At 41.7% G+C, this 26,359-nt stretch overlaps 2 protein-coding genes and 1 pseudogene across 2 annotated transcripts; 2 read left to right on the top strand and 1 right to left on the bottom strand.

Annotated features, from left to right (window-relative positions):
• The first annotated feature begins 2,367 nt into the window (after nt 1-2,367).
• LOC103722754 (senescence-specific cysteine protease SAG39-like) lies at nt 2,368-5,282 on the top strand. Its single transcript, XM_039114407.1, has 2 exons — nt 2,368-2,880; nt 4,459-5,282. Exons 1-2 carry the CDS (start codon nt 2,445-2,447, stop codon nt 5,049-5,051), a joined length of 1,029 nt encoding a protein of 342 aa, XP_038970335.1. The 5' UTR covers nt 2,368-2,444; the 3' UTR covers nt 5,052-5,282.
• Nucleotides 5,283-19,586: 14,304 nt separating this feature from the next.
• On the bottom strand, nt 19,587-21,820 carry LOC103700184 (senescence-specific cysteine protease SAG39-like). Its single transcript, XM_039114405.1, has 2 exons — nt 21,323-21,820; nt 19,587-20,348 (listed from the first exon to the last, which is right to left on the bottom strand). Exons 1-2 carry the CDS (start codon nt 21,756-21,758, stop codon nt 19,756-19,758), a joined length of 1,029 nt encoding a protein of 342 aa, XP_038970333.1. The 5' UTR covers nt 21,759-21,820; the 3' UTR covers nt 19,587-19,755.
• A 635-nt stretch (nt 21,821-22,455) lies between these two features.
• On the top strand, nt 22,456-23,054 carry LOC103718377 (annotated as a pseudogene).
• Nucleotides 23,055-26,359: the final 3,305 nt, after the last annotated feature.

Genomic DNA, 26,359 nt, shown 5'->3' with positions numbered 1-26,359 from the left:
GATACCGTGAGATACCGTCTTTCTGCCGAAGATTCCATGCATCTCAAGAGCAAATTATGATCCTGGTGCATGGGGAATCTATGCTGCCATTGGTCAAGCTTTCACTATCTGTCTCTCCATTGCTTGCAGTTTTTTTTGGATGTCCTATCAGAGAATGCTCTTCTAACACGCAATGATGAAGCTGAAGGGCATTTCTCATTGGCTTGTTGGCTAAAAGTTTGTCCTTCATAAATTTGTACTTATTATACTTGTGGCTGCTAAGAAAATAACTTTTTTCTTACTGAAGGATGCCTGGAGTCTAGAATTAAACCATCCGGCTTGCTTGGGGATCAAGGAGTATACGATCCATCTACATCATATGTTGGATTTATTGGTATTGGCTTTCATGCAAAAGAGAATAGACATTGATATTTATGATACTGAGACTGGCCAGATTCTCTATGGTTTGCTCACGAGGATTCTATGATCCATTTGCATCGTATCTGAAGTGTTCCTTTAGTTTGTTAGATTTTGTATGAAACATTTTACATCATGTTTATAGGAAGCAATGCTAGATTGAAGTGGTTAACACAAACTAAACCCAACCCAAATGCCATGGCCGGCATGGTCAGACTGACCAGATGCGTTTGTAAGCTTTAGCTGAAATTGTTCTAGCCCAAGTTAGGAATTTAAAAGCGTTGGGACTCTCTTTTCTACGTCAAAGAGAAATACTCTTCCTAAGAGAGATTGAGGCATGTACCAAAAGGGGAAAAATAAAAAAGAAGATTGATGCATGTATAAGGAGGAAGAATCCTTAACCAGAAGAGGTACTCTAATTGCCACAATAAATCTAATGGTAAAAGCAAACCGGAACTAAATGATAACTAAAATATATTTTCAAAAAACAGTATTTCTGCACATACATATATATATATATATATATATATATATATATATATATATATATATATATATATACATATATATATATATATATATATATACATATATATATATATATATATATACATATATATATATATATATATATATATATATATATATATATATATATATATCGTAACTATACTTGATATCTACATACATATATCCTTCAAAATCAATCTATAAATGTATGTATGTACGTACGTGTGTACCTATGTACGTATGCATATATGTATGTAGGTATATATGTTTGCATGCACAGACAAATGAATGTAGGTATGCATGTATGCATGTATTTATATATTTACACTCTACATCTATCCATACATACATACATACATACATACGCTTATATATCAATTTTGAAGGATAAATATATATAACAAGCTAGCCATCGTTATGAGATATATATGCGGAAAATTTCTTTTTTAAAATTCTTTTTTTTAGTTATCATTTAGTGCCACATTGTTTTTATCATTAGATTTATTGTGCCAATTAGAGTACATCTTCTAGCTAAGAATTCTTCCTCCTTACGCATTAATCTTTATTTTTTCTTTTGGTACATGCATCAATCTCTCTCAAAGAGAGTATTTCTCTTTGATGTAGAAAATAGAATCCCCACGCTTTTAAATTCCTAACTTAGGCTAGAACAGTTTCAGCAGAAGCTTACTAACGCTTCTGATCAGTCTGATCATGCTGGCCTTGGATTTGGGTCGGCTTTAGTTAATTTGTGTCAACCACTTCAATCTAGATTGCTCAATATAATAATGATGTGAAATATTTCATACAAAATTAGCAAACTAATTGAACACTTCGGATACGATGCAAACGGATAAAAGAATCCTTATGAGCAAACCACAAGGAATCTGGCCTGTCTCAGTAGCATAAATGTCAATGTCTATTCTCTCTTGCATGAAAGCCAATATGAATAAATCCAATATCTGATGTAGATGAATCATAGAATCCTAAACCTCCAAGTAAGCCGGATGGCTTCTGGGTTCGAGGCATCCTTCAGTATGAAAAAGGTTCTCTTTTTTAGCAGCCACGAGTATAATAAGTACCCATGTACGAAGGGCAAAACCAACAAGCAATCATAAACGCCCCCTTATAATAGCGTGTTAGAAGAGCATTCTCTGATGGGACATCCAAAAAACTGCCATTTATGGAGAGACCCAGACAATGAAAGCTTGACCAATTAATGGCTCACAGTAGCTCTTGAGATGCATGAAATCTTCAGCAGAAAGACGGTATATCACGGTATCGATCGAGTTTTATAACAACTACGGTTCGAACCCGTCGTTCTCACTCCAAAAGAGCTAATGGAATCAGAACGCAATCCACGGCACGCACAAGTCCTTCTCCACCACCCCAATGATAGAGGAATTGAGTACCGAACCCACTCTCAAACCTCTATATAGAGAGTGCGCGCTTAGCCTTAAAGGACATGCATAGCCTGACCACTTCCTGATTCATATAGTAGTGTTTCCATTGCATCACTTTTTCAATCTTAAACTAGCACCATGACTGTCCCATTACCGAAAAGTCTTTGCATGGGCTTTTCCGTTCTTCTGCTATGTGCTTGTGCTTCTCATGCCACAGCCCGGACGCTTAGTGAAATGACCATGGCTGAGAGGCACGAGCAGTGGATGGCTCAGCAGGGGCGCGCGTACAGAGACTCGGCGGAGAAGGAGCGCCGCTATCAGATTTTTAAGTCTAACGTTGAGCTCATTGAATCGTTCAACGCAGGGAACAGTAAGTACAAGCTCGGCGTAAACCAATTTGCTGACCTTACCAACGAGGAGTTCAGGGCCATGATGAATGGTTTTAAGCCTTCCACTCTTAAGACGTTGAAGGCGACGAATGTTTTCAGGTATGAAAACGTTACAGCCGTGCCTACTAGCATGGATTGGAGGGCTAAGGGTGCAGTCACTCCCATCAAAGATCAAGGCCAATGTGGTGAGCTATTAATCTCAATTAATAATATCACTATTAAACTTCTTCTTTGCATACAAGATGACATTAACTTTCAAAAGGAGACACCTGTTACATATCCGTCTTCATCTACTTAAGATAAATTAATGAACTCTTAAGAAAGAAACTGGCATAAAAAGCTTTGCTGAAACAATAATTTAATAGCAGTACCGTTTAACTTTACTCTCATCCTGCAGCATAGCATAGCCTATCCCATCAATATGCGTTCAGCTCTATGGCTCATGATATGAACTATCAAAGGTAATTGGTGTCTCTCACTCAAACTAGCGTCAACCAAATCAAAACAGCAAAACAGAAAAGCAGCCTGAGTCGAGAAGGACTACCGAGTCAAAAATTTTTGACAGGAAAACAGTCTTCCTTTTCTTTTTGTGGTAAATCAACAGCGTTCCTTTATTACCTGATCTACTATTACTTGACGTGCAGGAACACCTTAATTAATGAGTTCGTAGAGTTCTGGGTGATCTTTGATCTCCCTTTCATGAAAAAGAAAAGAATTCGTAGAGTTTAAGAAGCCAAGAGTCTGATAATCAAGCAATATCCTGAAAAAATAGAATTAAGCAAGGAAAATACTAAGAGGCCCAGCCGCAGGAGAAACATTAATGGGACTGTAAGATCTTTCGAGCGAAGACTTCCTAGTCTTTCGCACGTGCATCCACTTGGTCCCATACCAGTGATACTTTGAGAGCCGTGCTCGTGCATGATCATGAATCTTAAAGTGTGATTGGGCAGTCGTGTGCGCATGGTGATGGTCTTTGATTCACCACGCTGGGCCCCATAGAATTATAGTAATAAAATCTGCTCGGAGAGGGAGTGATGGTCGCGATGGAGTAATGCAGGGGGGACGGACACTGACGTGAGAGGAGCTCACACCATCAACTCCCATCCACTAACTTCACCCGTCTAGAACATTCTACGCGCCCCACTCATGCTCCCAGAAAATGGAGAAAGAAAATTAAAACTAAACATGTTTTTCAAAGTATTTGTTGTTAGCCGCCAAGGCGGTAGCTCAGTTGGAACGGAGCTCTGTTTCTAACCAAGCGGTTCCAGGTTCGAAACGCGCGCGCGTCGATTAATTGTGGGGAGCGGATGCCCCTAGCCTGGACACGGGGTCTAGAAACGCTACTGGTCGGCTGACTGCTTTGGTGGTGCCAGGTGTGACGTACTCACACGTGGTGCTCGAGCCGGAGCCCGTTGGGGTATCCGAGCCGGGTCCACGGGTGGGGAGGGTATGAGTAATACATGGCTGGGGTCTGGTGAGCTGGGCCTATACCAAACAGCCATTCTACCTGCATCGAACATAGTCCTGGCGGGGGCGGGGCCCGGGTTCGGGGTTGCTACGCGGGTGGGGCTTGTCCCCTCCCCCCTACCTCCTTTTTTTTTCATCAAAAAAAAAAAAAAAAAAAAAAGTATTTGTTGTTATCGCTGTCATTACAAAATTTATTATTTTATTTCTTATGTTAATATAACTTAATACTTACATATAAATTATCAATAAAATTTATAGTTGTTACGTAGTTGCTGATATGTTGACAAAAAAAACAGGATGCTGTTGGGCTTTCTCTGCAGTTGCTGCAATGGAAGGTATTACGAAGCTTAAGACTGGTAATTTGATCTCTCTATCGGAGCAAGAGCTTGTAGACTGTGATGTCGCTGGTGAGGACCAGGGCTGCGAAGGTGGCCTTATGGATGATGCATTCAAATTCATCATCAGAACAGGTGGCCTCACGACGGAAACCAACTACCCCTACAAAGGCATCGACGGCACTTGCAACAACAAGAAGTCCCCCTCCCATGCCGCCTCCATCAAGGGTTACGAGGACGTGCCTGCCAATAGCGAAGCAGCCCTTCTCAAGGCTGTGACCAACCAGCCTGTCTCGGTTGCCATAGAAGCTAGCGGTTCTTCGTTCCAATTCTACTCGAGCGGCATCTTCACCGGCTCCTGTGGGACCGATCTAGACCACGGCGTGACCGCGGTCGGATATGGCACAGCAAAAGATGGGACTAAGTACTGGCTGGTGAAGAACTCATGGGGCTCGTCATGGGGTGAGAAGGGATACATAAGGATGGAGAGGGATGTGGCTGCTAAGGAGGGGCTCTGTGGGATTGCCATGCAGGCTTCCTACCCTACTGTCTGAATCACAAATTTGTATATATTCTCATGATGTCAGTGTCCCTGCATATATGCTTGTTGTATGCTTGTTGTGGCCAAACTTGCTGACGCTCACTATAAATTTGCAGCAAGAGGGGTGCTCTGCCTAATTGTCCATTTCATCATGTGTGTATGATTAATAGTGGTTGATTTTCTTGTAAATTGGTCTTTTGTCTTTGGGAGCAAGTTTATTGGGATCTGTCCATTTCTTTCCTTCTTTCTTTCCTTTTTGTTTCTACTAATCTTATGGATCTTCATTTCTGAATTTGACCTATCCATCAAATTAAATCAATCGTGTCTATAGGATGGAGGAGGGTGCCACTAATGTATCTCATAGATTACCTGTAAGGTACTAAATCAAAACAGTTCCCCAACGTGCATCAGTGCATCGCTTCATCGTTATTCTTCTTCAAAACAGGAACTCTTTCGGCTCTGTTCCACGCCACTTGACAAGGTAGCTATTTGCCAGAGTTGGGCACTGGGCCGGGCCGCCCACGGCCCGGCACGGCCCGGCACGAAGCGGGTCGTGCCTGGCACGGCCCGCTAGCTACAGTACCGGGCCGTGCCTGGCACGGCCCATTTAAGGGGGCCGTGCTGGGTCACGGGTTTCTGGCCCGCGGGCCGAGCCCGGCACGGCCCTCTCTTGGCCCGCGGGCCAAGCACGGCACGGCCCGCGGGCCAGCCCGGCACGGCCCATAAGGGCCTGGGCCGGGCTGGCCCGCGGGCCTGGCCCGGGCCAGGCACGGTCCGTCTCCATAAAAATTAATGCTTCATAAATTTTTTTAATAAATTAATAAATATTGAAAACTAAGGATTTATTAATATAAAGCCACCTTAAGGGTGGGGGGTTTGGCATAGACCCCTACCGGTTTATTAATTTAAATCAAAATGGCACATGAAGGGAGGTTTGGACCTTGGTCTGACCTCCAGAATATAATAAGAAAGGGCCGAGGTTTGGACCTTGGTCTGACCTCCAGAATACAATAAAAATGTACAATTATAAAAAATTAAGAAAACTTACTAATTATCAGTGATTCAGTGAATCAGTATTCACTCTTCAGTAGTGTTTGTATCATCATCATCAGAGGATGTTGTATTATGTCCATCTTTATCTTGAAGTCTTGCCTCAGCATCCAACCAATCTTTGAAGCAGAGAAGCATCTCCACCGTTTCGCCCGTCATCCTACTTCTCTTTTCGTCAAGAACACGCCGACCTGCACTAAAAGCGGATTCCAATGCTACCGTGGACATCGGCACAGCTAAAATATCGCGTGCAATTGCAGACATAACAGGATATTGATTTTTAACACTCTTCCACCAAGTTAATACATCTAGATTCTCTATTTGATTTTCATCATATGCAGACTGAAGATCATTTCGTAAATAAAATTCTAGTTCACTACTTAAAGATGAAGAAGATGAAGATAAACTTGAAGCATGTGTGTGTTTTCTCTGTGCAATGAATGAAAAAATAGATGACGAACGAGAACTACTAGAAGAAGAAATAGAGGTTTGTACAGAAAATCTAGATCCACGAATTTTTTCATCATATATAGCATAAATATCATAAAGAAGTTGTTTTACCTCATTTTTAGCAGGTTCAGGATCTTGATTCATATTTTCACAGTATGCATCAAGTAAAATTAGCATGCCATTTAATTTAACTCTAGGATCAAATACAGCAGCTAAGTTATGCATAGGACATATCTTGTCCCAATACTCATTCCATTTAGATTCCATTAGGTCAATAATATGCATTAAAACATCATCATATCTATGTTCTGCAAATTTTTGACTAATTATATATGCTTGTTGTAAAAATGAACATGAAGTTGGATAATAAATACGAGAAAGAACATTGGTAGCATTATAAAAACTAAGCAAAAAATCTTCCAAAATTTTTTCTTTATTCCAATCAGTTTCAGTCAATGTAAAGCCTAATCCACGATCATTAATATATGCACTTAATAAGTTTTTATATGGGTATGCATCATGTATCATGCTATATGTTGAGTTCCAACGAGTAATTACATCAAGTTTAAATTTTTTAAAACGTTTACCATGATTTATACATAGTTCCTTAAATTCTTGAAGTCTTGATCTTGAAGCATGAATAAAAGAAACTGCATTTTTAATTTTTGAAATCACATCTTGAATCATGCCCATGCCAGCTTGAACAGAAAGATTTAAGATATGACATGCACATCTAATATGCAATAAATTTCCATCTAACATGGGATGCAATGAGTCTTTTAATAATGCAACAGCAGAATTATTATTAGATGCATTATCAAAAGTAATAGACATAATTTTATTATTAATATTATATGAACATGCAGTTTGATAAATGACATTTGAAATTTGTTGCCCAGAATGTGGAAAATCAAAAGCACGAAAAGCAAGAATACGTTTATTTAATTGCCAATCATTATCAATATAATGAGCAGTAATGGCAATAAAACAATTACTACCTATAGATGCTGACCAAATATCAGAAGTTAATGAAATTTTTACATTTAAAGTAGAAAGTGTTTCAATTAAACTTTGTCTCATTGCTAAAAAGTTAGTCATAGCTACTCTTCTAAATGTACGCCTACTAGTTCTTTTGTAAGCAGGTTGTAGGTTTAATTGAACATATTCTTTAAAATTAAAAGATTCACATAAACTAAAAGGTAATTCATCCTTAACTATCCATTTTACAAGTGCTTTTCTTTGATTTTCATGATTATATGCAAAATTACCTACAAGTAATCCCCCTTGTATATTAAGGGTACTTTGAGTTTGAGCATGAGAATCATACATCCTATGACTCTCTTGATGTCTTTTTAAATGCCCTGTTCCCCCACTACTACTACAACTATAAAGTTTGGCACATTTTTTACATTTAGCTTTCCAGACTCCATCAACCATAACTCTATCAAATTCATTCCATACAGCACTAGTCCTCTTACGAGAAGAGGTTTGATCTTCACTCGGTTCACTAGTTCTAGAGGAACTAGGAACATGGGGTTGGGGATTAGTTTCTTCTCCCTCAGAAACAGGAGGAATGCCAAACTGACTTTCCTCAAAAGATGACATATCTAAATTGATGAATTCAAAAAATAAAAACTAACCACAAGGAGGAATTGAGTAGAGGGTCGGAGGGCAGAGGCAGAGCCGAAATTCTGAGCTTCCTCTTGTGCTCTCAACAGGAGTGACCTTCTCTTCTCAACAGGAACCTCCTCTTGTGTAGCACTTGAACACTTGCTAAATGTAAACTAAAAATTAAATTGCTAGAAGAGCACTTTAGAAGAGAGAAATAATAGTAGTAGAGAAGGAGAGAATAGTTGGTTTGGTGTGGTGAGAATGAGGGAGGAAAGGGCTATTTATAGAAGCCCAAAAAAAAAATTTTCCAAAATACCCCTCAATTTAGCCGTTTTTGGACTGTTGGGAGGGGCAAATTTGGAAATTTTCCAAAATAGCCGTTGGAAACGGCTATTTTTCTCCCCCCTCTCCAGACGGGCCGTGCCAGGCACGGCCCGGCCCGCCAATAGACGGGCCTGGGGCCGGGCCGGGCTTCCGTTCTGTGCTGAACGGGCCGTGCCCGGCACGGCCCGCTTCATAAGCGGGCCGGGCCAGGCACGGCCCGTTTAGACCTCGGGCCCGGTGGGCCTGGGCCGGGCCGGCCCGGCACGGCCCGATGCCCAAGTCTACTATTTGCTCCAGTTTCTCCTCAGATGGTCTCAGTAGCACCGCTGTTTGCTAGAAAGCTTAAATATTATATTATCAGCCAAGGTCCGAAGAACCGGTATTATGTACCATACCAATTTTCCGATGGCACGAGTCAATACGGGTCATATCGGGCCTGTACTGATAAGGGCACAATATCGTGAGAGAGAATACAAGAGACAGAGAAGGGGGAGAAAGGTTGGCAGAGGGCAGCGGACGCTAGCGGAGGGCCATGGAAGACCATCAGAGACCGCAGGGGGCGAGGCCGCGACCAATTTCCCTGTTTCGTTTGAAACAAAGGAACGGGCTGTGGCCTAGCCCCCCGCGGCCTCTGTCGGCCCTTCGTATAAAATTTCTAAAAATTTTTAAGTCGCGACCAGGCCCCTATTTCGTTCGAAACAGAGGAACCAGCTGCGGCCTCGCTCGCCCCGACCTCCACCGGGCCCATCACGGCCCTCCTTCTTCCTCCCTTCCCTGCTCGTTCTCTTTTTTCTTCTCCAGCTCCGGTAACGAGTCTCGTTTTCAATGTCGGAACCATACCGGTAAGCTATCGATATGGTTCGGGATGTCCAGAACTGTCCGGATCGGAATGGTTCTGCCGATTTTGCCGTTAGCTATAATGGTTCTACAAAACTTAGCAAACCCTTCCCCATCAACGCTGGGACCACCTCCACCAAGGTTGCCGAGTCTCGGTCGGGTATTCCCTTTGCCTGCTTCTAAATACAGCAGAAAAGCTATAACACATGGTGGCGTTGATATGTCGCAGTGGCCAAGGACAGAGATCGAAATTTATTGGTTTCCCCTTTTTTTTCCTTTTTTTTTTCACAAACCAGGCGATGGTTGATGCGGGCCACGAACAACTTTGTCACCGACCGTGCAAAGGGCCAAGTCTGTGATAGACCATGAGCAGCAGAAAAAATATTTTTCCAGTTGATCACCCTTAGCAGTAGAAAAAATATTTTGATGTTGATCGCTTTACAGTCTTCCCTATTTTCCAATTATCTTTCACTACCACCGCTTTCTAATTTCCTATGTACTTTTACTACTACTACAGTACTACCATCAGCATAAAGAAACAATATTTTTATATTTGGGTGCCAAGGGTGATCACATTGACCACCTTCTGTATTTCACCACATCTTTTACTCCTTCCCAACCATTATAAATATGATCTATTAAGAAGGATCCTTAGCCAATTAGAAAACGGTGTATAAATATTTGAATGTAATCCTACATAAGGATCCTTAGCCAATCAAATACTTATCAGGTATTTTTTATCTTTGTATTTATCTTTATTTGCCTTGCTTTATCTTACTTTATCCTTAGCCTACAGCTCTTAGTCTAGATTCATTGCCCCATCTACTTTCTCCTCCTTAGAGAAGGCGATGCCATGATGTTAAAAGTCCTCGAAGCTCCACACAGTTAAACTCACTACTACCCTTAACTTCTCTCTTATTTTAGATACTGGTGGCATCGCCCATATGATTTGACAACTCGGCCAAAGATACCTGCATTCTTCTTTGTGACAAAAAAGAGCACCAATACATCTTCTCTGGCATACCCAATGGGACCTCACATGTAGTTATCAAGATGCTGCCATAAAAAAAAAAAAAAGTGAACTTCGATAGTAGTAAGTCGGCGGATGGAGTGTTTGGAAGTATTGGTTTTGTTATCCGAGATCATCTTGGCAGACTGATTGCAACTGAAGGTCGGCACACACCTGGTCTCACAGCACTTGGGACAAAGCTTCGGACAGCATGGGAGGGGATCTCTAATGTTAGGAGGGTGCTGGCCGCAGTGTGTGCACCTTGAGGGTGATTCATCGATCGTGATTGATTGGATTCGAAGAGTAGATAGGTATGGTGATGGCCATCCTCTCATCCGAGAGTGTTGCAGACTGGTCTAGGAGTTTAGGGAGGTTCAGATATCACATTTGTTCAGGGAGGCGAACAGTGCTACGGACTGGGTCGCTTATTTCGTCGCCCGACACTCCAGAAAGTTTTTGTGGACATCGGCGGGGGGCATACCCCAACCCTTGTACTTTTTACTTTCTCTTGACTTGGAAGGATGTACTCACATTAGAGCTATATGAATTGCAGTTTTACCATAAAAAAAAGAAAGATGCTAAGATATCAAGACTGCCAGCTAGTCTACCACTACACTGTCAAAAAACCTTACTCACAGACTAGGTTGAATGACAAGGTCGTCAGGCTCACGAAATAATTCAAGTTCTTAGCAAATAGATCAGAATTTCTCCTCCTCGGGATCCTAGTTTTGGAAACCATGTTCCTCGGGCGAAAATAATTCATCAATCAGCTGGTCCTGGGCAAGAAAAGGTCTTGCAATTCAAATTCTACATGAATGAAAGCTAGTGAGAGTTGCTAGAAGTCATTGCCAATCTAGTGATTATTGTTTTGAGGCTATTTGTGGAGCAACATAAGACATCCTCCACCTTGATGGCAAAGCAGATCGAGAAGCTTATCTCTATGATTTCGAGTCAGTATCAAGTGCTACAACATACTCCGGTATATCCCATGAGACACGGTCGATCATTTCACTATGGTGGGCATATTAGCCTATCAATGTTTTCAGTATTGGAGTGTGAATATCCTTGAGAAGCCTAGCCTTAAAAAATTTATGGCCTATGAGAAAGGCATAGCCGAATATTGCCCTGGAGAGTCCTTGAGATCTAAAGACCGAGGTGAATGAGAGACTACTTTGCAAGTGAATGCAAGACTAGAGGATCAATATCAGGCCAACACCCAAGCCTAGGATAGACTTTGGTTATCCTATATATTCCATGGGTGCTTGCCAAAAGAAGTGTTGCGGGAATCACACTAACAAAGATCCCGATTATAGAATTTGGTCATCCCCTAGCGGTAATGAATGGGGGTAATAGTTCCATCACCCTACGATATAACCTACCCTTGTTCCAAAAATTGGGGGACAACCATCCTAGTGGGTACTACCATTCTTTCTCTAGCTATTGTGCATATTAGATTCATATAATGTCAGGAGGCAACCTCAGGTTGATACTCCCTAGAGAGAGTTTTATTCAGCCTAGAAATCAGTTATTTGGTATCCAAAATCCTCATATTGATTCTCTTACTGAGTGTTCAGGGAGGATGGAATGGGGAGTACCAAGATCAGTCTAGAATTGAGGGATTGTGAATAAAAAGAATACAGCAATACTGATTGTCCATCAAATAAAATAATTTTTCATTATATATCATTTTTGGCCAAAAGGCCTATACATCATTCTAGCATAAAAATCCATAGTTATACAAAATAAACAAGTAAAGGAAGCTTATTGATTCTTAGCTATGCTCTTGATCTGCTTTCATTTATTTTGCACTTGCTTGGCCTTTTTGTTGGATTCGTCCATTCTAGAGAGAAGTTCAAGCAGCTGGAAATTAAGCATAGTCGTGGAGCCAAGCTCGTGCTTTGTCCAGAGCCCCAAACTTTCCTTTGTTGTTCCTCTCCTACACGGCTTGGGTTGCTTCTGAAGCCTTCAACCAATCATAGGCTTCGATCAATTAGGTTTTCAAAGAGGCTATTAGGTATTCTATTGAACGATTTGCTCCTAAACATCATCATAGGTGTTCATGATTGGTTTTAGCTCATCTTTGAGGATGACTACTTCAAACTCAAGCTCCTCCTTTTAAGAAGTTGCTTGCTCAACAATTTGGGCCAATGAAGTTAACGAGTGGTGAGTTTGGGTGAAGCATGAAAGTTTGTCTTTCAGATTGGTCAAGTTTGCCACTTGACAATAACTTGGAGATTGGTAATGGACAACAAGGTAACCATAGCCATCTTTCAAGAACTAGCAAGATCATCAAGATCAACATCAATGACAATTTGAATCATCCTCCTAGCCGTTAAAGTTTCAGCTGAAATGCTAGTGGAATGGGGATGTTGACTGAGGACAACCTGCTGGTTGAGCATGCAGCCAGCCTAGCCTTCGTGAGGACCTTGGAACTAAGGACGAAATGACGATAACCGCTATTGATTTGCAAATAGGAGTTGACTCTCGAGGCTTAGGCTTAAATCATGAGTAAAGAGGCGAAGTTGACTACTTACTCTAACCTCTTGGTTAGTTGCCTGGGAGCTCTTCAGTATCAGGCTCCCTGTCTATGCCCCCATGCATAGGTTCTTCGCACAAACGAGCTCATTCTACCAACTACCGGCCCCCTCGAGATGGTGTTGATAACCCCCATGGTCAGCTGGTCGTCGATCTATAGCTTGAGAAAAGCTGCTCCCAATAGATGTCAGCTCAGTCTTGTGGGTCGTTTATGTATGCACCAAAGTAGCCCCACCAGATGAGGGCCTCAATCTCATTTTTGAGTTGGACACAATTCGTGGTGTCGTACCCATAATCTTAGTGTAACTTGCAAAATTTGCTCATATCTTTATGGGGGGCTAACTTCGTCTTCTAGGGCCATTTTATATAGCTCTAGTAATGGATCTCGATGAGGATCTGCCCTCAACACATGTTGAGAAGTGTGTATCTCTCAAATGTCTAAGAAGGACTCCTCAGTTAGCAAGAACTCTCCTCATTCTTCCTTGGCTTTTTGCTAGGCTCTTCTAGGTCCTCCTCAACCCACTTATTTTCTTCTCCTTGCCGGGTCTGCCCCTAGCTAAACCTCAGTGAGCTGCCATGGCCTCCTTTGCATTGATGAACTTATCATCTCAGGCCAAGAGCCAGGCATAATTTGTAGGAGCCTTTTTTTTCAGGGAGAAAAGAAACTGATACATCTTCTATCCGCTCCTCATGGCAAACATGGCGAGCCAATAGTTCAGGTCACGAATCTTCAGGGTAGCCATGTTGTAGCGGCTGACATAGTCCCAAAGGGACTCATCCTTTTGCTGCTTGATGGTGAAAAGGGTGTCTAAAACCTTCCTTTGCCTTCGACTACTTATAAAATAAGCAGCAAACATCCAGCCGAACTACTCAAAAGAATGGATGGACTTCGACTAAAACCTGGTGTACCACAAACGAGCAACCTTTTATAGTGTGGTAGAAAGGCTCTACACAGTACCAAGTGGGTGGCCTCCTAGAGCAACTTAAGAACTTTGAAGCTCTCTAAATGGTCCAAGGGGTTGGTAGCCTCATCCTATGTCTCGATCTATGGGTTTTTGAAATGAGGAGGAATAGGCTCCTCTATGATCTTCACTAAGAATGGAGGCCCGGTTGTGAACTCGACATCATTCTTAAGCTTGGCTTGGTGCTGCCTTAAAGCTTCAAGGTGGTGACTATCTCCTCAAGCTTGTGGTCAAAGTAAGCCCCCCTCCTGAAGGCCCTCTCAAATCGGTGGGGTGAGGAGTGGCCAGATGTCGATCCCTCCTGAGATGGTGAGCTTGGGGATCAAGACCTTCTATCCCATCTAAGGCTCCTTGAACCAGATAGGTGGCTATAAGAGAACCTCCTCAAGCTTCGAGGATGGGAGTGATGGCTTTACTGAGCCCACCTTGGACTCCAAGTAGCGAAGTGGTGACTCGGTTATGCCAGAACTTCATGGTAGCATGGCTCGCAAGCCTGCTTCTACTATTGCTGCTAATGTTACTTGGCAGTCGTCTACTGCAAATTCAAATGACTGTAGTTAACACCTGAACCTGCTGCAAAATGAATAACTAAAACCGCTCAGCAGTAATCGTTGGCGTTGACGATAGTAATCGTTAGTGCTGCTTGCAGTTCGGTGGAGGCAGAGCTCTTTAAGGGCTCTCTAGAGAACTGTTGGACTCTACAAGCATGTTTGGCTAGGTAGTGACGGTGCTGCCTGTGCTCTTCAAGACTTCATGGTTGTGAGTTGTTTGATGACTGATGAAACCTTCAATAGTGGGATCACGAATCCTTCCTCTAATGCCAAACTATTGCCGCTGGGAATCGGCTTGAACAAGGTGCTAACCTAGTTGAGTTGCTAGAGGGCTTGAGTGAATGGCCATTCAAACCATAGAGGTCGGCCAAAGGTCGCAATGTGCCTTTGATGTGGCGAGGTGGTGGGCGCCGTGCTTAGATGGTGATGACTCCAACACTAGTCGCTCTCGAGGTGGTGTTGGAAGAAGGAGATCGTGCTCGAATCTTTGCTCCAATGCAATCCAATTTGAAATAGCAATTATTGCCCAGCTTTGCACCCCAAGAGGGAAGGGTGAATTGGGTTTTTCAAAATTTTAAGCAATAAATGTAGCTAAATAAAGATTTAATGAGTGTGATTGGAAATATAAGCTACAAACAAGTAAGAATGCGAGAGAATAAAGTACAAAAATAAATCACTACAAACATAAAAATTTATAGTGGTTTGGTACGAACTCTGCTCCTACATCTACCCCCCAAGACACCATTCTTGAAAATGTTTACTATAATTCTTCCAAGATTACAGTATGATTATTTTGATTGACCTCATAACCAACCCAGTTGATTTTCGTTGAAAAGCAACCAGGACCACCACCAAGCATTTTTCTAGGCTCAATACAATCTAATTTCAGATTTGGATGGACCATTTTCCAAGTTTCTTTCAATCTCCGAAACTTGTTACAATAGAGTATGAAAAGAATAAGTAACAAAATAAAATACATCTCCTCAAAGACAAATAGACAAAGAATAAATAGAGCTCTGAAAGTAGTTAGTTGGCCTTAAATGGACTTGAATGCTCTTCACCAACTCTCCTTGATGGTGAAAGATGTGCCCATTTGGCTCTCAATAAATGCACTTGAAGTTTTCTCTTTCTTTTTCACTTATGCTCAATTCTTTTTTTTGTTGCTCAATTTATCGTCTTGTTATTCAATCTCATTTTCTTTTTTGGTGTTCCCATGCATTTATATTATCAAAAGGTGGTTGGAAGATGTTTCTAGCCATTAGACAAACTGAAAGAGCCATTGTAAGGCAAAAATGACCATTCTAATTAACAAAAAAACTAGTCGTTATCATTGTCAAGCACAGCTGGATCAACTTAAGAAAAGGGTCAACTCATAATTTTCAGGGATCAACTCATTATTTTTAGGGGTCGACTCAAAATAGCTCCTATTTTTGCTACGCTCTGTCTTTCTCCTGTGGCTATTGTGGGATTGACTCTTTTAGTTTAGGGGTTGTCTCATCCATTGACAAGGGTCGATTTGTTATCCTCCAGTGTCGACTAGTTAATATACTAAATTTTGCTTTTTTCTATCTTCTATTTGTGGTCATCTAGAGTCGACTTATTTGTTTCTAGGGTTGACTCTTGTTCAATAGGAGTCGACTCATAATCTTCAAGGGTCAACTCATTAACATGTTGATTTTGACTACTCTCTGTCTTTTGTTTGAGATTGTTTTGGGGTTGACTCGCATGATCTAGATGTTGACTTGTGAAAGCAAAGATTTTCATTGCTCTTCGTTTGTCTTCTGAGACTTTTCTGGGGTTGACTCATAAAAGCATACCAGTTTATTTTAGTGTGCAAGAGTCGACTAATTATACTCCAGAGGTCGACTCTTAAGATTGCCCAAAGTTTAATTCTTTTGTCTTTACCTGTGAGCATTCAGGGGTTGACTCAAAATATTCTTGGAGTCGACTCTTCTAATGTAGAGATTTAGAAAATTAAGTTTCATTATTCTACATTGAGAGTTATAGGACGATATCTTCTTAGCTTCCTGAGAATATTCTAGTACAGTCGAAGCAATTGATTAGTAAACTTTTTACTCAAACGTCTTGTATCATCAAAATCAAATCTTTTGGGTCAACAACAATGATGAAAAAGTTCTCTTATTGGAGAGTGTCTGATGAGGGATCCTTTAATGCTTAAGTTAGACAGATTCTTAGGGAACGGCGAAGGTGTTGTTAGAGCAACATAACGACATCTCAAAGATCTTGAGAGCCCTTACTTGGAGGGTCCCTTGAAATGGTTTGTTAGGCGAGGGTTGGTGCCCACCGCCGAAGGATTTAGGCATGTGATTGGCCATTTTTGGTAGCTCATCGTACATCCCGACGGTTACTCATGAGCATTTGCCCATGCATTACGTTCCACGTATCTCGTCAACATAGTTATGGAAACCGCTTATGATCGCAACCGAGATGTCACAAGCTGGGGATAGGATTTGAAATTCGAAGAACTCTTCGTGTGCATCTGGGTTGGCTATGTGATGGGTTTTGACTAGTAGATAGGAGCTTCATACATAGCAAGCTCTGATTGATCAGTTTTGTATGCTGGCTGTAGTTGGTTGGGGGCATATCAGTGCCATTGTTTGCGATTTTACTGTCTGAGTCTCTCCATTAATTGCAATTTTTTGGATGTCCTATCAGAGAATGCTCTTCTAACACGCTATGATAAGGCTGAAGGGCGTTTATAGTTGGCTTGTTGGTTATGTTCGTCCTTCAGGCATGGGTACTTATTATTCTTGTTGCTTTTAAAAAAGAGAACCGTTTCATACTGAAGGATGCCTGGAGCCCTGGAAACCATCCGGCTTACTTGGAGTTTAAGGAGTCAATGTTCCATTTACATCATATCTTGGATTTATTGGTATTGGCGTTCTTGCAAAGAGAACAGACATTGACATTTATGATAATGAGACAGGCTAGATTCCTTATGGTTTGCTCACAAGGATTATATGATCCATTTGCATCGTATCTGAAGTATTCAATTAGTTTGCAAGATTTGGTATGAAACATTTTACATTAATATTATATTGAGCAATTCTCGGCCGAAGTGGTAGACACAAACTAAACCCGGCCCATATGCCAAGGCTGGCATGGTCAGATTAACCAGATGCATTAATAAGCTTCAGCTGAAATTGTTCTAGCCCAAGTTAGGAATATAAAAGCGTTGGACGACTCCTTTTTCTGCATCAAAGAGAAATACTCTCTTCTGGAGAGATTGATGCTTGTACCAAAAGAAAAGAAAAAGATTGATGCATGGATAGGGAGGAAGAATCCTCAACCAGAGATGTACTTTAATTGGCACAATAAATGTAATGGTAAAAGCAAAGCAGAACTAAAAGATAACTACAATTATTTTTTAAAAAAGAGTTTTTCTGTATATATATCTCTATGGCTTGTTATATATATTTATTCCTCAAAATCAATATATAAATATATATGTATGTACATATGTATGTATGTAGGTACATGTGTACGTATGTATGTAGGTATATATAATGAAAAATTATTTTATTTGAAGGCCAATCAGTATTGTCGTATTCTTCTTTTTATTCACAATCCCTTGGTTCTAGACTGACCTTGGTACCCCCATTCCATCCTCCATGAACACTCAAAGTATGAGAATCAACGTGAGGATTTTCGATACCAAATAACTGATTTCTAGGCTAAATAAAACTCTCTCTAGGGAGTATCAACCTGAGGTTGCCCCTTGGCATCTTGGCATGTGAATCTAATGTGCACAATAGCGAGAGAAAGGACGGTGGTACCCACTAGAATGGTTGTGCCCCAACCTTTGGAACAAGGGTAGGTTACATCGTAGGGTGATGGAACTATTGCTCCATCCATTACCGCTAGGGGATGACCAAATTCTATAGTAGGAATCTTTGTAAGCGTGATTCCTGCAACACTTCTTTTGGCAAGCACCCGTGGAACAGGATAAACTAAGATAAAGCAAGGTAAATGAGGATAAATATAAAGGTCAAAAAAGATACCTTATAAGTATTTGATTGGCTAAGGATCATTTTGTAGGATTACACTACATTCCAATATTTATACACCCTCTTCTAAAGCGGCCAGGCAATCGTCTATTCCTATTGATAACACATATTCACGCCTAACTTCCACATTCCTTTGACAACTACAGTAGCTGGAATCATCTGCTTCCCACTCCCTCTCACGTTCTGGCGTCAATCCATATTCTATACCATGTCACCATCTTTAGTGCGTAAACTTTAGTGTTTGTTGAATAGATCATATTCGTAATGGTTGGGAAGGAGTAAAAGATGCGGTAAATTACAGAAGGTGGTCAACGTGATCATCCTTGGCACCCAAATATAAAGTATTCTTTCTTTATGTTGATGGTAGTAGTAGTGGTCATAAAAGATAATTGGAAAACTTAGTGCAATCTACATGAAAATATTTTTCCTACTGCTAAGGGCTGTCAACTTGAAATATATTTTTTCTGCTGCTCACTGCCTATCATGGACTTGGCCCTTCTGCACATTTGGCGACAAAGTTATGCGTGGCCCGCATCCACCATCGTCTGGTTTGTGAAATGGGAGAAAAAAGAGGAAAATTTTGTGGCGTTGATAGAATCGAAGCTGCCAATAAATTTTGAGTCTCTGGTTTGTGAAATGGAATGTGTTTGTTGTTTTGTTTGGAAACCTTACGTTAGTAGCTGATGGTATAACATCTAGGCTTTCTAACAAAGAGCAGTGCTAAACTGGAGATAATAGCTATCTTGTCAAGCGGCATGGAGCGGGCCCGAAAGAGTTCGATCCCGTCTTAAAAGGAATAATGACGAAGCCATGCACGTTGGGGAACTTGTTTGATTTAGTACCTTATATGTAATCTATCAGACTTATTAGTGGCAACCTCCTCCGTCCTATAGACAAGATTAATTTAATTTGATGAATAGATCAAATTCAAAAATGAAGATCCATAATATTAGTGCAAAGAAAAAGAAAGAAAAAGGGAAAGAAAACAAATTGATAGGTCCCAATAAACTTGCTCCCAATAGTAAAGACTAAAGACCAATTTATAAGAAAATCAGCCACCATTAATCATTCGAATTAGAGACATTCAAATTGAGGTACGGTTAAACATACACGCATGAAGACATGGACAGATAGGCAGGGCACCTCTCGTGCTGCAAATTTTCATTGAACGTCAGTAAGAATATTGGGCACAACAAGTACACAACGAGCATATATGGAAGACATGTTACATAAGGGTATAGACTAGAGAAGCTTCTAGCCCGGTGGGTCCCTAAAGCTTACTAGGATAAGCGGTATTATTGAACCATCCAAAACAAAGAGCGACGAAAATGAAAATAGATATTAAACAGATATTTGTGCTTCAGGCAGTAGGGTAGGAAGCCTCCATGGCAATCCCGCAGAGCCCCTCCTTGGCAGCCACATCCCTCTCCATCCTTATGTATCCCTTCTCACCCCATGAGGAGCCCCATGAGTTCTTCACCAGCCAGTACTTAGTCCCATCTTTTGCCGTGCCATATCCGACCGCGGTCACGCCGTGGTCCAAATATGTCTTGCAGGAGCCGTTGAAGACCCCGCTCGAGTAGAATTGGAAATCATATCCGCTAGCTTCTATGGCAATCGAGACAGGCTGGTTGGCCACAGCTTTGAGAAGAGCTGCTTCGCTGTTGGCAGGCACGTCCTCGTAACCCTTGATGGAGGCAGCATGGGAGGCAGACTTCTTGCTGTTGCAAGTGCCGTCAATGCCTTTGTAGGGGTAGTTGGTTTCCGTCGTAAGGCCATGGTTGTTGATGATGAATTTGAATGCATTATCCATGAGACCACCATCGCAGCCCTGGTCATCACTAGCCACGTCACAGTCCACAAGCTCTTGCTCCGATAGAGAGATCAATTTACCTGTCTTGAGCTTCGTGATACCTTCCATTGCAGCAACTGCAGAGAAGGCCCAGCAGCATCCTGTTTTTTTTTTGTGTGAATATTTCAGCAACTTTGTAACAACTATAAATTGTATGGATAATTTATATATAAGTATTACTTCTCATATATGAGATTATTGATTTATATTAACATAAGAAATATAATAATAAATTTTGTAATGATGGTGATTTATAAATTGTAGAATGTTCTAGATGGGTGAAGTTAGTGGACGGGAGTTGATGGCGTTAGCCCTTCTCTCGCGTCAGTTTCCGTCCCCCCGCATGACGAAATCCCACCCCGCTGCGTTGCTCCGGTCTTCAATGATGGGCTGACCATATTGCTTATTTTTCGATCAGATTTTATTACTATAATTCTATGGGCCCCAGCGTGGTGCAGCAAAGACCGTCGCCGTCCTTCCTTAGCAAAAAAAAAAAAAAGACCGTCGCCGTCCTTCATGCGCTCGTGACTTCCCAATCACACTTTAAGACGCACGGCACGAGCATACACAATCATGGCTCTCAAAGTACATGTGGTATGGGACCAAGTGGACGCACGTGCGAAAGACTAGGAACCTTATCCAAAAAAGGAAAAGCAAAAGGAAGCCCGTTTCCCAGTCAAAATTTTTTGACTAGATAGGCCTTTTGACTCGAGCTGCTTTTCTGTGTTGGTGCTTTGATTTGGTTGACACTAGTTCAAGTGAGGGACACAATTACCTTCATAGTTCATATCATGAGCGATAGAGCTGATCGCATGTTGATGGGATAGACTATGCTATGCTGCAGGATGAGAGTAAAGTTAAACGGTACTGCTGTTAAATTAATTATTGTTTTAGCAAAGCATTTTATGCCAGTTTCTTTCTCAAGAGTTCATTTATTATTCTTCTTGTTGATTTTATCTTAAGTAGATGAAGACGGATATATATGTAACAGGTGTCTCCTTTTGAAAGTTAATGTCATCTTGTATGCAAAGAAGAAGTTGAATAGTAATATAATTAATTGAGATTAATAGCTCACCACATTGGCCTTGATCTTTGATGGGAGTGACTGCACCCTTAGCCCTCCAATCCATGCTAGAAGGCACGGCTGTAACGTTTTCATAGCTGAAAACATTCGTCGCCTTCAACGTCTTAAGAGTGGAAGGCTTAAAACCATTCATCATGGCCTTGAACTCCTCGTTGGTAAGGTCAGCAAATTGGTTTACGCCGAGCTTGTACTTACTGTTCCCTGCGTTGAACGATTCAATGAGCTCAACGTTAGCCTTAAAAATCTGATAGCGGCGCTCCTTCTCCGCCGAGTCTCTGTACACGCGCCCCTGCTGAGCCATCCACTGCTCGTGCCTCTCGGCCATGGTCATTTCACTAAGTGTCCGGGCTGTGGCATGAGAAGCACAAGCACATAGCAGAAGAACGGAAAAGCCCATGCAAAGACTTCTCGGTAATGGGACAGTCATGGTGCTAGTTTAAGATTGAAAAAGTGATGCAATGGAAACACTACTATGAATCAGGAAGTGGTCAGGCTATGCATGTCCTTCAAGGCTATGCGCGCACTCTTTATATAGAGGTTTGAGAGTGGGTTCGGTACTCAATTTTCTTTCATTTCGGCGGTGGACTTGCGTGCGTGCCGTGTACGTTCTAATTCCAATTAGCTCTTAATTTCGGAGTGAGAAAGGTGGGTTCCAACATTAGTTGTTATAAAACTCGAAACCTAATGGGGCAACACTTTAACTTATGGTGCTGTTCTCAGTTGCGAGCTTAAGTAACAATCTTGCCTCGGCCCCATAGAATTTTTGGCAATAAAACCTGGTCGAAAAATAAGCAATATGGTCAGCGCCATCAATGGAGACTGGAGCACGCAGTGGAGTGGGATGTCGTCATGCGGGGGGACGGAAACTGACGTGAGAGAAGGCCTAACGCCATCAACTCCCGTCCGTTAGCTGCACCCATGTGCGCCGCACTCAGACTCCCGGAAAATGGAGAAAGAAAATTGCAACTAAACATATTTTTCAATTTTTTTCTCGTTTTTCACCATCACTACAAAATTTATTATTATATTTCTTGTGTTAATCTAAGTTAATAATCCCATATGTGAGAAGCAATACTTATATATAAATTATCAATAGAATTTATAGTTGTTACGTAGTTGCTGACATGTTGACAAAAAAAAAAAAAAAAACAGAATGTTGTCGGGCATTCTCTGTAGTTGCTGCAATGGAAGGTATCACAAAGCTCAAGATAGGTAATTTGATCTCTCTATCGGAGCAAAAGCTTGTGGAGTGTCACGTGGCTGGTGAGGATCAGAGCTGCGTAAGTGGCCTCATGGATGATACATTCAAATTTATCATCAGAAATGGTGGTCTCCCGAAGGAAACCAATTATCCCTACAAAGGCATCAACCATACTTGCAACACCAAAAAGTCTGCCTCCCATGCTGCCTCTATCAAGGATTTCGAAGACATGCCTTTCAACAGCGAAATAGCCTTTCTTAAGGTTGTGGCCAACCAGCCTGTCTCGTTTGCCATAAAAGCTAGTAGTTTTATGTTCCAATTCTACTCGAGCAATGTCTTCACCAGCTCCTGCGAGACTGATCTGGACCATGGCGTGACTGTGGTCAAATAGCAAAAGATGGGACCAAGTACTGGCCGGTGAAGAACTCATGGGGCTCCTCATGGGGTGAGAAGGGATACATCAGGATGGAGAGGCATCTAGGTGCCAAGGAGAGGCTTTGCGGGATTGCCACTACTGCCTGAAGCACAAATATCAATTTAATATCTATTTTCAATTTTGTTGCTTTTTGTTTTGGATGGTTCAATAATGCCACTTATCCCAGTGAGTTTTACGGACCTACCGGGTCAGAAGCTTCTCTAGTCTATATTCTTATAAAACTTGTCTTCCATATATGCTAGTTGTGTACTTGTTGTGCCTAATCTTGCTAACGTTCAATGAAAATTTGCAGCAAGAGAGGTTCCCTGCCTATCTGTCTATGTCTTCATGTGTGTATGTTTAATCGTAGCTCAATTTGGATGTCTCTAATTCGAATAATTAATAGTGGTTAATTCTCTTGTAAATTGGTCTTTAGTCTTTACTATTGGGAGCAGGTTTATTGGGATCTCTCCACTAATATTATGGATCTTTGTTTTTGAATTTGATTTATTCATCAAATTAAATTAATCCCGTCTATAGGATGGAGGAGGGCGCCACTAATAAGTCTCAGTGGTCAAGGCCCGAGACTCAAAATTTATTGGCAGCTTCGATTCTATCAACGTCACAAATATTTTCCTCTTTTTTCTTCCATTTCACAAACCAGACGATGGTGGATGCGGTCCACGCATAACTTTGTGGCCGAACGTGCAAAACGCCAAGCCTATGATGGGCGGTGAGCAGCAGAAAAAATAATTTTCAAGTTGACAGCCCTTAGGCCTTAGCAGTAGGAAACTATTTTCATGTTGATCGCACTGAAATCTTTCCTGCTTTCCAATTATATTTTACTATCACTACAACTACCATCAACATAAAGAAAGAATACTTTATATTTGGGTGCCAAGGATGACCACGTTGACCACCTTCTGTAATTGACCGCATCTTTTATTCCCTCCAAACCATTACGAAAATGATCTATTCAACAAACACTAAAGTTTATGCAGCACTAAAGATGGTGACATGGTATAGAATATGGACTGACGCCAGAACGTGAGAGGGGGAGTGGGAAGCAGATGATTCCAGCTACTGCAGCTGTCAAAAGAAAGTGGAGGTTAGGCGTGAATATGTGTTATCAATAGAAATAGACGATTGCCTGGCTGCTTAGAAGAGGGTGTATAAAAATTGGAATGTAATGTAATCCTACATAATGATCCTTAGCCAATCAAATACTTTTAAGGTATCTTTTTTAACCTTTATATTTATCCTTATTTACCTTACTTTTTCTTAGTTTATCCTTAGCCTATAGCCACTACAATAAAAATGGGTTTCCCGACTCTTACATGCCGATGCTTTTTAGTAGTATCGGGAGAAATCTAGATTAGACGATGCCAATGAGCGTCGTCAGAATCCTACGACGCTTCAAAGCGTCGTCGGAAGCCCTCCCAACATTCCTTAGCTAAGATGATGCTTTAGAAAGCATCGTAGGAAGTCTTAGTGTACCAACGCGATATTTTTGAAAGCGTCATCGGAGGCCTAAGCATCCCCGACCTAATCTCTTACTAAGACAACGCCTTACAAAGCGTCGTTGGAGGCCTAATCATCTTCGGGCTAATCTCCACCTAAAGACGACGCTTTAAAAAACATCGTCAGAGGCCTAATAGCAAACTAAGATGGCGCTTTCTAAAGCATCATCGGAGAACAATCGTCGAGAACAGCAGTAAACCCTCCTTCCTCCCCGGTCCCAACCCCTTCTCTCTCTCTCGCGCGTGCAGAGAACAATCCCTAACCCCTTCACCCAGCCGCCATCATCCCAGCTCCCCCCCCCCCACCCTCCCCCGATCCAACTCGGCTAGCCCTCTCCCCCTTCATGTCCTCCCTCCCTCCCTCCATAGGGAAAGGATGACTTCGTGCCATCGAGAAGGGCATTCTAGGGTACATCTATGATGCCTCCCCCTTCCCCTCCACCGCAGCCCTTCTTCAAGCCCCTGTGTTCTACCCCACCGAGGAGGAGTTCAAGAACCCCTTGGAGTTCATCGACAAGATCCGTCCCCAGGCCGAGCCCTTCGGCATCTACCACATCGTGCCCTCCAAGTCATGGAACCCCCCCCCTTCGCCCTCGACCGCGACACCTTCTCCTTCCCCACCAAGACCCAGGACATCCACCGCCCGCTTTCCTACGACCCCAAGACCTTCAATCTCGAGTATGGCCACTTCTTGGAGGACCACCTCGGCAAGAAGCAAAAGTGAAGGATTGTGTCGAGGGCAACAAGTTGGATCTTATTTTTTGCACAGACGAGTTGGATCTTTGCCAGCTCTTCAATGCTGTGAAGCTTAAGGTCGAGATCTGCGTTGTTGAAAAAGTATACAACCAAATCCTTAAATCGTTCTTCGCTCTCAACTTTTGGAAACGAGTTGAGTTTTTATTCTCGCCTTTTTGCAACTTTATATCTTTTCGCTCTCAAGTTGTCCTCTTTTTAGTAACATGTCTTCCATATATGCTAGTTGTGTACTTGTTGCGCCCAATCTTGCTGACGTTCAATGAAAATTTACAGCACGAGAGATGCCCTACCTATCTGTCTGTGTCTCCATGCGTGTATGTTTAATCGTACCTCAATTTAGATGTCTCTAATCTGAATGATTAATAGTGGTTGATTTTCTTATAAATTGGTCTTTAATCTTTACTATTGGGAGCAAGTTTATTTGATTAATTCTCTCTATAGGACGGAGGAGGGCGTCACTAATAAATAGGGCCGACCCAACCATTAGGCAACCTAGGCAGTAGCCTAAGGCCTCAGCCCAAAAAAAGGCCCCGGCAGGCACTAGGCATTGTGTTCGTAGGCACTAGGCAGCTGGCTCCAATCTCTCTTTTTAGGCCTCGCTTCTTCTCTCTCCAAAAGAGAGAAAGCGGAAGGGAGGTGGAGATGGGGTGGTTCCCCACTTCTCCTGCTCTGGAAATGCCACAAAAAAGACCTGAAGGAAGGATCAGTTTGCTCCCCCCTCAAGTACTTCGAATCGCTACCGTCGGTTTAGGATTTTTCTTGCTCAGTCTCCAGTTGGTTTTTCTTTGGTCTTTCATCTTATCCAATTCGTGCTAAAAGATCGGATTAGAGACATCCAAATTCAAAAATGAAGATCCATAATATTAGTGCAAAGAAAAAAGAAAAAAAAAAGGGGAAAGAAAAGAAATTGACAGCTCCCAATAGTAAAGACTAAAGGCCAATTTATAAAAAAAACAACCACTATTAATCATTCGGATTAGAGACATCCAAATTGAGGTATGATTAAGCATACACGCATGAAGACTAGACAGATGGGTAGGGCATCTCTCGTGCTGCAAATTGTCATTGAACGTTAGCAAGATTGGGCACAACAAATACACAACTAGCATATATGAGAGATAGGTTTCATAAGAATA

The sequence above is a fragment of the Phoenix dactylifera genome, chromosome 16 (assembly GCF_009389715.1).
Source record: "Phoenix dactylifera cultivar Barhee BC4 chromosome 16, palm_55x_up_171113_PBpolish2nd_filt_p, whole genome shotgun sequence".
NCBI classification, from domain to species: domain Eukaryota; kingdom Viridiplantae; phylum Streptophyta; class Magnoliopsida; order Arecales; family Arecaceae; genus Phoenix; species Phoenix dactylifera.
Note: the sequence above shows the minus strand (reverse complement) of the source record. Positions and strands in the feature narration are given on the sequence as shown.